The sequence below is a fragment of the Zeugodacus cucurbitae genome, chromosome 5 (genome assembly GCF_028554725.1).
Source record: "Zeugodacus cucurbitae isolate PBARC_wt_2022May chromosome 5, idZeuCucr1.2, whole genome shotgun sequence".
In the NCBI taxonomy this organism is placed as follows: domain Eukaryota; kingdom Metazoa; phylum Arthropoda; class Insecta; order Diptera; family Tephritidae; genus Zeugodacus; species Zeugodacus cucurbitae.
This window is the reverse complement of record NC_071670.1, coordinates 42,820,880-42,836,360: the sequence shown is the minus strand read 5'-3', so window position 1 is coordinate 42,836,360 and position 15,481 is coordinate 42,820,880. Positions and strand designations below refer to the sequence as shown.

General features: G+C 36.5%; 3 protein-coding genes across 19 annotated transcripts in view; 1 reads left to right on the top strand and 2 right to left on the bottom strand.

Moving 5' to 3' along the window:
- The window catches only part of LOC105216030 (disintegrin and metalloproteinase domain-containing protein 9), a 510,771-nt gene that overhangs the window by 213,497 nt on the left and 281,793 nt on the right, over positions 1 to 15,481 (bottom strand). For all 16 annotated transcript variants that reach the window (XM_054231408.1, XM_054231409.1, XM_054231410.1 and 13 more), the window contains exon 5: positions 8,753 to 8,809. In XM_054231408.1, coding sequence (XP_054087383.1) covers positions 8,753 to 8,809 — 57 coding nt within the window. The remainder of the gene's footprint in view (positions 1 to 8,752; positions 8,810 to 15,481) is intronic.
- LOC128922051 (uncharacterized) lies at positions 5,778 to 7,178 on the top strand. The gene is made up of 3 exons (XM_054231428.1): positions 5,778 to 6,007; positions 6,068 to 6,190; positions 6,265 to 7,178. The coding sequence occupies exons 1-3, from the start codon at positions 5,975 to 5,977 to the stop codon at positions 7,015 to 7,017; spliced, it is 909 nt and encodes a 302-aa protein (XP_054087403.1). The 5' UTR covers positions 5,778 to 5,974; the 3' UTR covers positions 7,018 to 7,178.
- On the bottom strand, positions 7,160 to 8,713 carry LOC128922050 (putative nuclease HARBI1). 2 transcript variants are annotated; one of them, XM_054231426.1, is made up of 3 exons: positions 8,474 to 8,713; positions 8,031 to 8,404; positions 7,160 to 7,965 (listed from the first exon to the last, which is right to left on the bottom strand). In XM_054231426.1, exons 1-3 carry the CDS (start codon positions 8,646 to 8,648, stop codon positions 7,207 to 7,209), a joined length of 1,308 nt encoding a protein of 435 aa, XP_054087401.1. In that variant the 5' UTR covers positions 8,649 to 8,713; the 3' UTR covers positions 7,160 to 7,206. The 2 variants fall into 2 exon arrangements, with proteins under 2 accessions (XP_054087401.1, XP_054087402.1); XM_054231427.1 differs by having other exon boundaries at positions 8,031 to 8,713.

Genomic DNA, 15,481 nt, shown 5'->3' with positions numbered 1-15,481 from the left:
TAAAATAAGATGAAGAAAAATGCGGTTGTGGTTTCACCGCCCAACCACACAACTTTGATTCATGCTTCTCTTCAGTAAGGTTTGCCATTTGATCACGGAAAGATATACGATCCAACAACAATGTTATTCTAAAATATTAAAAAATATATATACAAGGTTCCTACTGGAGCTGGATAGAAAGGGTTGTAGCACCATGGTTGGCATTCTTACCGGTCACAGCCTAGTAGCGGCACATGCCTATAAGATGGGGCTGTCAAATTGGGAGGAATGCAGAAAATGTCAGGAGCGATGCACGAAGGAAACAGTGGAGCATCTCTTGTGGGTTTGTCCTGCGTCATTTTAGGTATTTAGGAGCCCCACAATACGATAAGTTAGAGGAGATAGCGTTAGTGAAGCCTCATAAGCTATTAAAATTCACGTCAGGCGCCGGCATCCTAAACGATGGCTACTACTCGGGGAACACGTGAAGGCGCTCCATTCTGATATCGCATAGGACCATAACTGGTCTATGCGTGGCCTGCAGACCTACCAGACCAATCTAACCTAACCTATTATAAAATACTAGTAAATATAGGATTGCGAAATTGTTTTCTGCATCTTTAAGAATTATTCTTAGAAAAGCAATATCTTTGAGGTTGGTTACTTTCAAGTGTTGAAGGAGCTTATTTTTGTTTCTTTTTATTTTATACCTTTCTTTCCAGATAATTACATTTTAAATAGCTGCTCCTGATTTTGAATATGACTAAAGTCCAAGATCGTCAGAACTTGCCTAAAATTGTATAAGTAGTGAACTCAAATAGAGTCCTAGGCGCTGCCAGAAAATCTTCTTCTGAATATTTTCTTATATGTTCATATGAATATGTACATATATATAATCAGATTTAAAGTATGCAAGATTTAATAAGAAAACTACAGAAACACCCTCACCACCAATGCTCAGCAACAACTTCAACTAGCCGCCCACACTGACAACAACAACAACAAGTTGCTAGCAAGAAACACTCAACTAACAGTGGTTATGGCAGCCATTTGAGACATCTCAAGCAGCGGCCTCTTGTGTATGCCAACAATAGTGCTTTGGCCACTTATCACATGATTGTTGTTGTTGTTGTTGTTGTTGTGTGGACAATCTTAGCTGCCTTGCCTTGATTATGCCTGGCTAGTGGCTAGTGACTACATATTTATGCATGTGGGTAAATTTCCATAGCAATATGGCTGTGAATATGTATGTGTCTCAACACATTACCTCACTAGTGGCCATCAATTCTTCAATTTCAAGTATGCAGTGGCAAGCAAATAAGGTGGGCGAGCATATGTATGCACTAGTAAATAGCTAAATCTATATTAATATGTATACAATCGCACATGTGTTTATTTATATGGCAGTTGGTATACTCCTTATATGTATAAATATTATATTATGTGACATTCCAAGTATCAAGTTTATAAGTCTGTATTTGTCAAGTCGTCAGTTGATAATCAAGATAAAAGCATAGAAACTTCATCTTCATGACTTTGGCTTCACTCGTTTGGTCAGCAACAATCTTAGTATGCCTCAAGGCGCTTCAACGCAACAACAATTACCAAGTTAACTGTGTCACTTATGCTCGCATATATGTTTGTTGTTGTCTGTTTGTGTATTAATGCTCATAAGCATTAATATTTATATGCGTATGTGGTGTCAACTTATATATTATGTATATGCTATATCTACATTTATGTAACGTTAACCAGATATATGGGGGTGAGAGTGTGTGTAGGTGTATTTATACAGCCTCATCAAAATTTCCTTTCAACTTATTTTCTCTTTTGTCTTCGGCTTCAACGTGTGCGTTCATGTTATGAGCTCATCCATATATGCCAGTCAGGTATATATGTAGCTTGTTTTTGTTACTTTCACCTAAGAGTGTGTGTGTGTGTGTGTATTAAAGTTACTTTAAAAAAAATGTTGCTTGTTTACGATTTTATGTGCAGTTTTCACTTGTATAATTAAGTGGGTTATAATTTCATAATTTTACCTCCACATATACGAGTATACAACACAAGAAGTACGTGCGTTGCTAGGTAATAGCAGTTAACGTTAGCCACACACACATACACAGAAACAGGAGAAAGCTTTAGAAGCCTGCCTTCTTCTTTGCTTCATTTTCAGTTATTTCAGCAATATTTTTACCTTGCTTTTCACGCTCGAGTGACTACTTTAAACTAATATAATATAATAAAAGTTGTTGTATGTATCTGTGTAGGCATATTTATGTCTGTATGTGCCTCAGTATGTGCTTATTTGCTTCACAGTGCGAGCCACTGTTGGGTGGCATGAGTTTTATAGCAAGTTATTTAGTTAGTTAAACTTTTCAACGCAACTTCATAATGGACAACACGCTGGCTTGTTGATGAACTTCTTAATATAATATTTAGTAAAGATAACAAGTGCTGGCGTATAATAGCTATAGATAAGCGTGTGTGGGCTTATGTGGCATGAGAAATATGGGATTATTAGGATGTGTGTGTGTATGTAAGTTTGCTTAAATTAAGGTAGGCTTGTATGCACATATGTATGTATGTAATAAGAAGGACGAGTTGTAACGAATTAAATTTGAAATGAATACATATTTATACACTTAAGTGAATATTACTTCATTTCAAGTGCTGACATTGGTTCTTCATAGTTCATTCCAGTCTGAATGAAGTCATTTAGTAATAAACAATATATATTTTTTCCTTATCTCAAAGTAATTTTACTCGAATAGCTTTGAAAAGAAGACATCCCTTATATTTGAAACATGCCTACCCAATTTGGACCTTTGTGATGTGATTTCTGGACGTATGTTTAGCTTAGGCTCGCTAATAGCGTGAAGATTGCTGTCATTTATCAGTACCTTTCAAATAAACACACAGAAAATAGTCAAATGGCGTCTAAACTGGAGATCTCGTCCGCTATTTTTGATATGAGTTGAACTCTGTAGATATCAGACAAAGTTTTGTAATTTTTTTAAAGGACTTTTTCCACTTTTATCAGAAAAGAGAGTAGAAAAAAATATATTCGGCATCGACGCTGACAAGAAACACCTTTCTTTCGAATTCTGCGCTCACTCAATCACAAATGCGAGTCACCCCATATCCATGCCAGTATTGTGATAGCCTTTTCACACAGCCAAATTAATTGATCAATTAAAATTTTGATGGAGAAACTCTTTTTTGCCTTTTTTTATACTGCTGGCTTCTCGATAACCGATCAGCTGTATACAATTTTGTTTTTGCTTTTTATAAGAAGTTGGTAAGTTTCATCAGGTGCTTAATATTTTTAACAGCTACATCTACCGAAGCTGTTTTCATCAAAGCACGTATATCGTACGTCTTTGTCTCAGAGTTGCATTTGATTTTCAAGTCGATTAAAATTCAATTAAAAATTAATGTAGACAAATTAGATTTTTATTTGGTATGAATAATCGGTCTAAATCAGCGTTTTAATCGAGCAAAGGCTGGTTAATTGATCAATTAGTTTAGTGTTAAAAGGTTATAATGCTCATCTCTACAAATCTGGTACGGGTACTAAAAATTGATTCACTGGCGAAAGATAGTCTTGTACTGATATATGAAACTTATTCTCAACTGAAAATGTCACTTTTTGAGCCGAATTCTCGACATTTGCGGGAAATTTTGCTTTTTAATTCCAAGAAAAGTGCGGGTGAGGCTCATCGAATGCTTTCGATGAACGGTTTCAACGTTTTAAGAATGGTGATTATGAAGTCGAAGACCGGCATGGTGGTGGAAGGGATAAGATTTTCGAAGATGCTGCTAAAGGCAAGTGAAACTATCACAGGAGATCGATACCGAACGCAATTGATGCGTTTGAGCCGAGCACTAAAAGAAAAACGGCCACAGTACGAGGAAAGACACGATGAAGTCATTCTCCAGCATGACAATGCTCGGCCTCACGTCGCAAATGTGGTTAAAAAATATTTGGAGACGCTGAAATGGGAGAACTTACCCAACCCGCCGTATTCTCCAGACGTTGCTCCATCTGACTACCACTTGTTCCGATCGATGGCACACGGTCTAGCTAACGAGCACTTCAGTTCTTATGAAGAAGTCAAAAATTGGATTGATATTTGGATCGACTCGAAAGATGAGGAGTTCTTTCGTCATTTAAATTTACAAAAAAAAAAAACGGCGGAAGCAAAGTTGTAGACCTATACATAAAAAATATCCAAATGTATTCGAGCTGTCCAGAATATATATCATACTAAATCTTCTTTTTATTTATTTATTTAACAAAAGTTTCAAAATTACTGAGTGTCCTACAATAAAATGCTCTTCACAACTTTTAATAAAGCTACCTTTGCAACTTTTAAACTGCCTTCGAAAGGTCTAAATATGTTATGAGACAGCCTAGAAACAAGAATTGAATGATTTTAGATTTGAACTCACACCCACAGAATAGCAGTCACGCACCAACTCCTGCTTTTGCTCCCCATTTATTCCAGTATTTATGCAATTAATGAACAAAAATTAATGAAATGAAAAATTCCCACAAATAAAACTACAAGTTGTGCAACATTACTAACCACAACATGCTGCTGGCAACACTTCTAAGACCAATAACCCCAAAAAATAGGGAAAAAAAATATTTTTTTAACTATAACTACCATACTATACTATATATAACTATAATTTGGTTCACATGGCACTAAATTAATAAATGAATAACTCGAAAATGGAAAAAAATATACGCACTTTAGTAGCACATTATCGTAAAAACTGCATGCATTAAGCAGCTTAATATGATGATACGAAGTGATGATGCTGGATTAACACTAGAGTTTTATGGCGAAATTTAATACGTGTAATTTGCCAACGTGCAAAAATAGCACGAATTATGTGTGTGTTTGTGGGATAGGTGAAAGGCATGAATGAATAGAAATGCATAAATATATATTGTGAGTATATACATGTATATGAAGAGTTACCTAAGCATATCACTTTATCATTGAAATTGAAGAGGCGTTAGCGCGTATGCTTATCAGTAGTAATGGCTATGGCGTGAAAGCCTTAAATAAAGTGTTAAATACTAACACACACACACACAAGTGCATGCGAGTAAGCTCACACATATATTAATTTTTGATGGCACCTAACAAGACATTCAACTTCCCATTAACTGACAGGTGAAGGGAGAATGAGCTGAGCTGTTGTAGCAATGCTCGAAGAAAAATTGTAGTACTCAGCATGATTAAGCGGCAGCTTTGTTCGCAAAATACACACGCACACTCACACACACATACATATAAGCATTAAAAGCGTTTGGATGAAAGTAGAAAAATGAGCGAAGAAAAAGAAATGCCATGACTTGGCAAAAGAATACCCACACAAACATACAAATGCATGTCTCGGATTAATGAAATTGCACATATGCGTGTATGTATGGGTGTGTGTGCTGCTTAATTTAATGCCTTACTCTGCAGATTAGCTGTCACACACACAAAGCGTGGAGGTCCCAAAACTTCGCAGCTTAGCTGTAAGACTACACACAACAAATGCAAACGACAAGAATATAATTAATTTGCTGGAAGATCTAGAAAAAGCAATGAACAGCCAAAAGCTCAAATTTCACTTGATGAACTGTCAGACAGGCTAGACAATGATTGGTGGCAACATACACATACTCTTATACACATGAATATGCATATGATAGACGAAAATTTATAGAAAAGTATAACTCACTTCTATTGCTACTATGACTGACATAAGTAATTATTCTATATATATATACAAAAAAAAATATTAAGGGTATTCGTTTAAACGTGTAAAAGCCCCGTAAACCTCTTAAACCGTGTATATTTACGAATGCGTAAAAATCTGGCAGCAACTTATATGGAAATTCATTTAAACACATTACGCACCAATGTCAGTGTGTAAAGAACACTTGTAAATTTACGATATTGCAAAAGCAACCCTACCAAACGACCAGCTGATGAATATTATTGTGAAAATTAAAATGGAAAAGGTAAGAATGAAACTCGGAACATAAATTTTATTTAATTGTTGCAATTGTTTTATATTTCAGGATAAAAAGTTAAAGCAAAAGCGTCTACGGCTGAAACCGTCCCATCGCTGGACAGAGTCGCAGTCCCTGCAGCTGTTGCAAGCAGTATCCGACGCAATTAAAGATAGTCCAGAATCTTTTGAGGTAAGGGTTTTAGAAAAGTGAAAATGTTTAGGTACATATGTTTGTTTTAACACGAATTTACGCATATCTTCCAGAAACCGACCTCCCAAAGGTTTTACGAAAAATTGCAGCAAAATACACCGGCACTTCAATCTGTCGTTTGCGTAGCTATGAAAAGCAAAATGAGGTATCTCAAAGCGTTGTACGTTGCCGCGGCAGCCTGGAAAAACAAAACTGGGTCTGGACTACTCGCTAATGGTGACGAGTCAAGCGTATCAGCGCATGTCAACAAAATTTGTCCCAACTTTGACTTACTGGAAGTTATCTTCGGGCAACGCAAAAATGTAAATCCCGGAGTAATTTTTGAAAGCACTGACAGCATTGAAGTACTGGCTGATTCCCCTTGTGCTGATAGTTCGTTAAACGATACCATCGATTCCTACGACTTGTGTGCGCTCGATTGTGAGGATTTAGTTGACCCAATATTACCTATAAGTATAAGTAGCGATTGCAGTGCCGCCGCCGCGGCAACTTCTACACCACAAAGTTCGTTGGACTTTAGAAGTTCAACAAAAAAACCAAAAAGAAAGAGTGAAGCCCCGTTCAATAAATTGATTTTTATTCAGGAGAAAAGGTTGGAATTAGAAGTTAAGAAAATAGAATTAGAAAAAGAAAAAGAAAAGAATGAGGTCGAGTTGAAAAGAATTGAACTGAATAATCAATTAGAAATGAAAAGAATTGAAACTGAATCAGAAAAAGAAACCAAACTGGAAATTGAAAAACTGAAACTTGCTAGTGAAGAACGCATTAAAATGTTTGAAATAGAGTTAAAGTTAAAATCAAAATAAATGTGAAACTTTAAGAGATTTCACATGGTACTTTTTTCGCAAATTTAAAAGATCTCATAGCAAAATACATGTATATTTGAATGTAACTAAATGTTAATAGGCACAGAAGCACTTTTTATTTTTCTGTAAATAAAAGCATATATTAATGGATTTTAAAGATATGTAAACATGAGTTTCAATACTTTATTTTTAAGTTTCCATTAGTGATAACAATGAAAGGCGCTTAGATGCACCTTCAACTGTTGGTAAGTTTTGATCCCCAGGCTCGTCGACTTCACTGTTTTCACTAATGCTTTCTTCGTCAACATCAAAACCACCGTCGTTTTCTTTTAATATAATATTGTGCAATATCGCACAAACTAATATCCACCGGCATGCAAACTTTACCGAATTATCACTCTTTATTTGAATTTTGAGTTCTTTCAAGCTATTAAAACGTTCTTTCAATAAACCAAAGCAATGCTCAATTCTTATTCGGTACTGGCTGAACGTTCTGTTGAACAGAATTCGTTGATTCAAGGTGCCTTCCGTTGCGTTTATTCTAAAAGGAGTAATAAGGGTCGAAGTTAATTTATATGCACTGTCTGCAGCTAACCACTCTGATCCTGTTAGCATTTCAGTGGCGTTTGTGGATAGCTCGCAATTGTTGTATATCCTAGCGTCGTGAACACTACCGGGATACCCCAATACCATATGACGAATTACTAGTTTGTGGTCACACACACATTGAGCCTTAAGTGAATATATATGCTTGCGAGAAAAATATGCTTCGCAATCTACAGTGGGTTTTTCCGCCAATTTTATCTCCGTTCCATCTACGTAGCCAACACAATGTGGTAGCTCACTGAGTGTTTGAACAACTAAAGCTCTACGCTCTACAGGGTCCGGCCAAAACAGAAACTGAGTTTTCCTTTTAATAATTGCATCAAATACCCTGTTGGTCATGACCTATTGAGAAATTTAAAATACAGCTGAAACACAAATTTTAACCGATACATATGTAAATAGCTCACCTGTATTACTCCACCATCGCTAATACCAAACAAACTAGCAATTTTAGTAATTGTTGCTCCTTCTCCACATGAACCCAGTCGGTACATTACTACAGCCAATTGAATTTGGATAGGAAACTGTTTACATGAACGTGGACCATTGAACACTTCGTCATCCTTTATCAGATCAATGATAAAATCAAATGTGGTTTTGCTGACTCGCACAATTTCTCGAAACCTGTTTTCATCCAAATGCGGTAATACATCTATTAAAAAGTTGGGTGATTTTGGGACAGAATGATGAACAAATGTAGATCCATATCTAAAATATGCAGCAGCTGCCAATGCAAAGCTAAAGTCTTCCATAATTTCATCTTCCTTTTTGCGTTGGATTTCTGAAATCATTTATATATTTATGTATATATGCGCCTTTAAAAAATGTAGCATTGACGCAAAACAATTACCGTCATGTTTTCCAAACAGCTCCAACATTAACAAATCAAATACTAGTGATTTTTCGCAAAGTTGAATAAATTTTGCTTTTTCGCTAACTTTCGGCATTTTAATATTTTGACACCCAAACAGCTGTTTAATACATAAATAAGTGGCATTTACACAAAGAATTTGAAGTGCGTTCATGTAACACACTGCGTATTTGCATAAATTTATGCGATGGGTAACATTACACGTTTAAACGAATACCCTTATTATTAAATAATGAAATTTAAGCTTAAAGCACTCACCTTTGTTCTGCCTCTACTGAAGCCACCATCCTCATGGGGTCGTGTACGCTGACCCGGCTGCAATGTATAGAATGTTGTCAAAAAGAGAAATAGAAAAAAAACAGAAAAAAATTGCATTTTATTAAAACGTCAGTACAATAAATTTTTTTTTTATTTAAAAAAATACATACATACAACTACAACTACAAATACATATGTATATGTACATAAGTATATCAAAGTATGCTAGTCCAGATAAAGTATGTGTTAAAATCGTCAAATATTTTTATGCGTCCAACTGCCAAATAGTGTATCGTGTAGAAAAAATTATCGAAAATATTCAATATAACAATTCCTTTCATTTGCCAACTATTTGCCGTCATTCATGCGTAAAATATTGAATATAACTACTTTTTACGTAATCACCAATCAGCACGCTGAGCTGTCATGACACAGCAGCAATGCGTAACTAAAGACCAGCGCTAAAAGGGGTAGCGGAGATTCACAAAAATTTGTGTCTATGCAAGTATTTGTGTATATGAAAAATTAAAAATATTTGGCTAACAATGTGACAATCGCAGTTTACGTGGGTGGGTTTGGCGTTAAAGAGGTTGGAATTAGCTAATATTATACTTGAAAATAAAAAATCGGTTACTAGTGTTGAAGTTTTAAACAAATTTATCGAAAACTTAGTACCAGTTACTAAGGACAATCTAAAAAATCGATTCTTCAAATTTAAGAAAATATATCGATAACTCTTGAATTAGCAAATCGTTTTAAAGCAAATCAGAAGAAGGAAACTCTACCATTATACACTCGAATAGAGAATCTTTTCTAATCATAAATGTTATGTTATTTAATTTAATCGATATTCGATGATATCGGAAACGATAGTTTAAATTACAGCAAAAAAACATCAAGACTTAAAACAAAGAAAATATGTAATCTAATTGGGGCAAATTTTCGGTAGGCAATCTCAAACTGTTATCTTCATTTCTGAATCATAAAACTACCTAAATAATCCATCTGCAACCCCCAAACCTTCAACTTGTGGATAAATGTGTGAAAAAAGTATATATAATATATATGATTAATAGTGTTATTTAAAATCGAAAAATGGTTTTAATTTATCGAAAAATGTATGATGAAAAAATTGTCAAAAATTATCGAGTTATCGATTATTACCAAGAAAAACGAAACGAAAAATTTCGAAATGCTATACTCGTTATTTAGTTAGTTTATTTTATGGAACAAATTTAATATTTTCCAAAATTATCGAGTTATCGAAAGTACGCATTATCGATAAATACCGATCAATCAAAATAATGAAATAATACTTGCATTTTGTTATACTTCCTTTTAGCAAAAATTTACAAATGATAATTTTACATTCTCACATTGTCTGACTTATCATACTGAGTACATATTTGTTGGCTGGTATGCCGACTGCTATATTCTTTGTGAGAACGTGATTTTACATTGAAATATATTTCATTTCGCTGTGAGCAATTTTAAGGATTTCAATTAGTTTTACTAAAAAAAATCTAAATTTTCCAAATTTTTTGAGCAATCGAAAAATATCGATTAATCAAAATAATGGAGTTTTGTTTTAAAAAATTAGATTTTCTTATTTAGTAAATGCTCGTTGTCACATATTCGATGTCTGACATATCATATATTTTCACCGAAATACGAAAATATAGCACGCACCCTCGTAATGTATACTTTTTCATTAATGCCTTTCCAGCATAAATTCATATTTGGTCATATTTTCATTTGTTAAAAGACAACTTTGACAATTTCCACACACACACACACACACACAAATGTATACGAATTTATTCATTAATATCACTGCAAAATATTCGATTATTTGTTGAAAAATGCATTGGCGCATAATGTTGGCACGATTTACGTGGAAAAAATTCGGAGACAAATTTTTTTCCGAAAAAATGCTTTACACAAAACAGGCAACTTGATTTCACGCTGATTTCTTAATTACTCTATTTTTAAAGGCATTTGTTACAGCTGCAATAACGGAAAATATTTATTTATTTTCACATACAAATGCATATGTATTTTTGATTTGTATGCAAATTAAATTGTTGCGCAAAAAATTACGTGCGAAAAATGTATTCGATTTCATTGTCAGATTGTCGATTGCCAAACTTCTTGTTGGTGTGTGCGTGAGTGCGGGAATTTTCATAAAGTTTACTTAACATTTTATACAGAATTGTCGTTAATATTCGTTAAAATTATATCAACAATGAAATATTGAAACAATTTTAACATAATGTAGACGAAAGCCATTTAACAACTATTTTTTTAAATGCAGAAATATTTTTGGTTTTTAATTTCCGAAAAGCTCTAAGACTTCGTTTACCGGAGAAATGGAAATGAAAACAGTGAGAAAAGTTTAAAAAAAATGTGAAGTGTTTAAATGGAGAATCGTGAAAATGAAGTCACTGGTAGAACAACAAAATGGCACAGTCAAATAAGATAAGCCTTCGAAAAGGTGTGAGCATCGAATAGAACAAACAACTGGTATAAATCACGTGGACTGGCATCTGGTATATTGGTATACTCTCATATTTGGCAAGAGAAAAAAAAAGAGCAGAGAGTCCTCTCTGATGGCTAGAATTGAAATGCAAGTATAGTAGTAAGTTATATCGAACGTAGGAGAGTAATGAATCGAAAAAACAATATACCAGATGTTGGAACAAAATGGTAACTATTTCCGAATTAACGTTAACATGTTCACTGAAATATCTGATTATGTCCAAAAACATTCGATAGAGTACTTTCCTTTAAAAGAATTCACGAAAGTCGCCAATTTTTCATGGGTTACTCTGGTATAGCGCCTTAATCCCTACATTTTGAAAACTCCCGCACAGTTATAAAACTGGTCTAAAATGCCGTTATTCAACTTTAATAAGATGAGATACCTTTGTTGTTGTTTGTCTATGTAAATTCATTCAAAAGAGATTATAGCGGGTAGAATGACGAATCGAAGACGGCCAATATTGGTATTACAGAAACAGAGGTACGAAATTAGCCCAATAGATAATATTATGATAAATTGGTTTTTCTCGACTTTTAATGCCTCTTATCAAATTTATCAAATTAGTATAAGAAAAACAGGAATAAAGATTTTAAGAGCATATTATTGGCTTTCATAGTAATACATATAATATAGACTAGAATACACATGCACAACAGTCGGAAAATTCAGCCTCCATGACGAAACATCACCAAACGGTCTGAGGCTGATCGACTTCGCCGGGGCCCGAAATATGGTCATCTGTAGCACTAGATTCCAGCATAAGAAAATCCATCAAGCTACTTGGCTGTCCCCGGATCGAATCACTCGCAACCAGATCGATCATGTTGTGATAGATGGACGACATGTCTCCAGTGTTTTTGATGTGCGCACGCTTCGTGGTCCCAACATCGACTCGGACCACTATCTTGTAGCAGCTAAGATACGCACCCGCCTCTGTGTAGAAAAGCGCACACGTCAACAAACACAAGGAAGGTTCGACATCGAGAAGCTGCAATCACAACCGACAGCCGAACGATTTTCTACTCGACTTGCACTCCTGCTCTCTGAGAGCACTCATCAGCATCTCGGTATAAGGGAGCTGTGGGACGGCATATCAAACTCCTTACGTACAGCTGCAACCGAAACCATTGGCTTTCGGAAAAGCCAAAAAAACAGCTGGTATGATGAGGATTGTCGTCTCGCAGTGGAGAGAAAACAGACTGCCTACCTCGCAATGTTGCGATCGACCGCAACACGAGCGGGGTGGGAAAGATACCGAGAGCTGAAGAGGGAAGCGAGACGCATTTGCAGAAAAAGAAAGAAAGAGGCAGAAATGCGTGAGTATGAAGAGCTTGACAAGCTGGCCGACAGGGGTAATGCTCGAAAATTTTACGAAATGATCCGGCGACTAACTGAAGGTTTCAAGACCGGAGCACACTCCTGTAGGACCCCCAGCGGTGATCTAGTGGTTGATGACTAGAGTATACTGTGTTTGTGGAGGGAACACTTCTCCAGCCTGCTGAATGGCAGTGAAAGTACAACACCAGGAGATGGCGAACCCGATTCCCCAATCGACGACGATGGAGCAGATGTTCCATTGCCCGACCGTGAAGAAATTCGAATAGCAATTACCCGCTTGAAGAACAATAAGGCGGCGGGTGCAGATGGATTACCGGCCGAGCTATTCAAATACGGCGGCGAAGAGCTGATAAGGTGCATGCATCAGCTTCTTTGCAGAATATGGTCGGAAGAAAGCATGCCTGACGATTGGAATCTCAGTGTACTCTGCCCAATACACAAAAAGGGAGACCCCACAATTTGCGCCAATTACCGTGGGATAAGCCTCCTCAACATCGCGTATAAGGTTCTGTCGAGCGTATTGTGTGAAAGACTAAAGCCCACTGTCAACAAACTGATTGGACCTTATCAGTGTGGCTTTAGACCTGGAAAATCAACAACTGACCAGATATTCACCATGCGCCAAATCTTGGAGAAGACCCGTGAAAAAAGGATCGACACACACCATCTATTTGTCGACTTTAAAGCTGCTTTCGACAGCACGAAAAGGAGCTGCCTTTATGCCGCGATGTCTGAATTTGGTATCCCCGCAAAACTAATACGGCTGTGTAAGTTGACGTTGAGCAACACCAAAAGCTCCGTCAGGATCGGGAAGGACCTCTCCGAGCCGTTCGATACCAAACGAGGTTTCAGACAAGGTGACTCGCTATCGTGCGACTTCTTTAACTTGATGCTGGAGAAAATTATAAGAGCTGCAGAGCTAAATAGAGAAGGTACAATCTTCTACAAGAGTGTACAGCTCCTGGCGTACGCCGATGATATTGATATCATCGGAAACAACACCCGCGCCGTTAGTTCTGCTTTTTCCCGCCTGGATAAGGAAGCGAAGCGAATGGGTCTGGTGGTGAACGAGGACAAGACGAAATATCTCCTGTCATCAAACAAACAGTCAGCGCATTCGCGTCTTGGCTCCCACGTCACTGTTGACAGTCATAACTTTGAAGTTGTAGATAATTTCGTATACCTAGGAACCAACATTAACACCGATAATAATGTCAGCCTTGAAATCCAACGCAGAATCACTCTTGCCAACAGGTGCTACTATGGACTGAGTAGGCAATTGAAAAGTAAAGTCCTCTCTCGACGAACAAAAACTAAACTCTACAAGTCCCTCATCATTCCCGTCCTACTTTATGGTGCAGAAGCGTGGACGGTGTCAACATCCGATGAGACGGCACTAGGAGTTTTCGAGAGAAAGGTTTTGCGGAAGATTTATGGTCCCTTAAACATTGGCAACGGCGAATACCGCAGAAGGTGGAATGATGAGCTGTATGTGTTGTTCGACGACATAGACATAGTCCAGCGAATAAAAAGACAGCGGCTACGCTGGCTGGGTCATGTTGTTCGAATGGATGAAAGTGCCCCAGCTCTGAAAGTTTTCGATGCAGTACCCGCTGGTGGAAGCCGAGGAAGAGGGAGACCTCCACTCCGGTGGAAGGACCAGGTGGAGAAGGACCTGTCTTCACTTGGTATTACCAATTGGCGCCAAACCGCCAAAAGGAGAGATGCGTGGCGCACTGTTGTGGACTCGGCTATAACCGCGTAAGCGGTTTCTACGCCAGTTAAGAAGAAGAAGAAGAATACACATGACATAAGTTGCCACATATTCGCTCATGTCAAAATTTTTTTAATATGAGATTTCTATAAGAATATATTTATTTATTCCTCAATCAAATAATTGTCTTTCGAAGACCCCAAAATCTTTATAAATATGAACAAAATAAAAGATAAATATTTATTTTTAGTTTTTCCCTCAAAAACATCCTGAAAAAATAAGAATTTTTGCCATTTTTATGTCTCAGACTTCCATATTTCAAAGTCACACTATCCCTTACTGGTTTTCCATACCGTAATAAGATAATAAGAATAACATTAGAACCGTTATAATGGTATATCACGAGCATGCGACGCTTGAGAATGCACCACATTAAATTTACTTTCATATTTGTATTTCTGTAACTCTAGATTGTGGTAATTTTGGAAAGGTAATAAAATGCAGATCTTATTACGGTATGGAAACCAGATAGTGTGGCTTTGAAATATGGAGACATAAAAATGGCAAAAATTCTTAATTTTTAAGGATTTCAAGATCCTTGCGCAACCTCTAAACCTTTTTTGATTGACCCAAAACTTTGTATATACTAATTTTTGGGCTATTGGGGTGTGATCAAGAATCGGAATACTTTGGAAAATAAGGGCCACCCTAATGTACCCTACATCCTAAGTACGTAACTATCCTTGTAATACAATAAAAATATAAATAAAAAACTTGAGGCGCCACTAATGCTCGCTAACTGTTAACTATTACCCGCTGTATTGCTGCCAGCCATGGTTGAACGCCTTGCACGCATTTCCGGCGCAGTACGAAAGTGCTGCACGACGTTAAAACCCTACTTAATCGATTACTTTTTTATTTTCAATAAATCTCCACTATGCCTGCTTGCGCTTTGGCTTTTATTTTCTTCTCACACACTTCCTTCACACATTTGAGATTTATTTCTTCAGTTGGCCGAACGGCTGTTTTATATATATTGGTTGGAAATGCCTTGTTTTTCGATGATTTACAATGCGCGTTGGAAATGGTGTTGAAGCGACATTAAAACGAACGTACGAAATCTTCGTGGCACAGT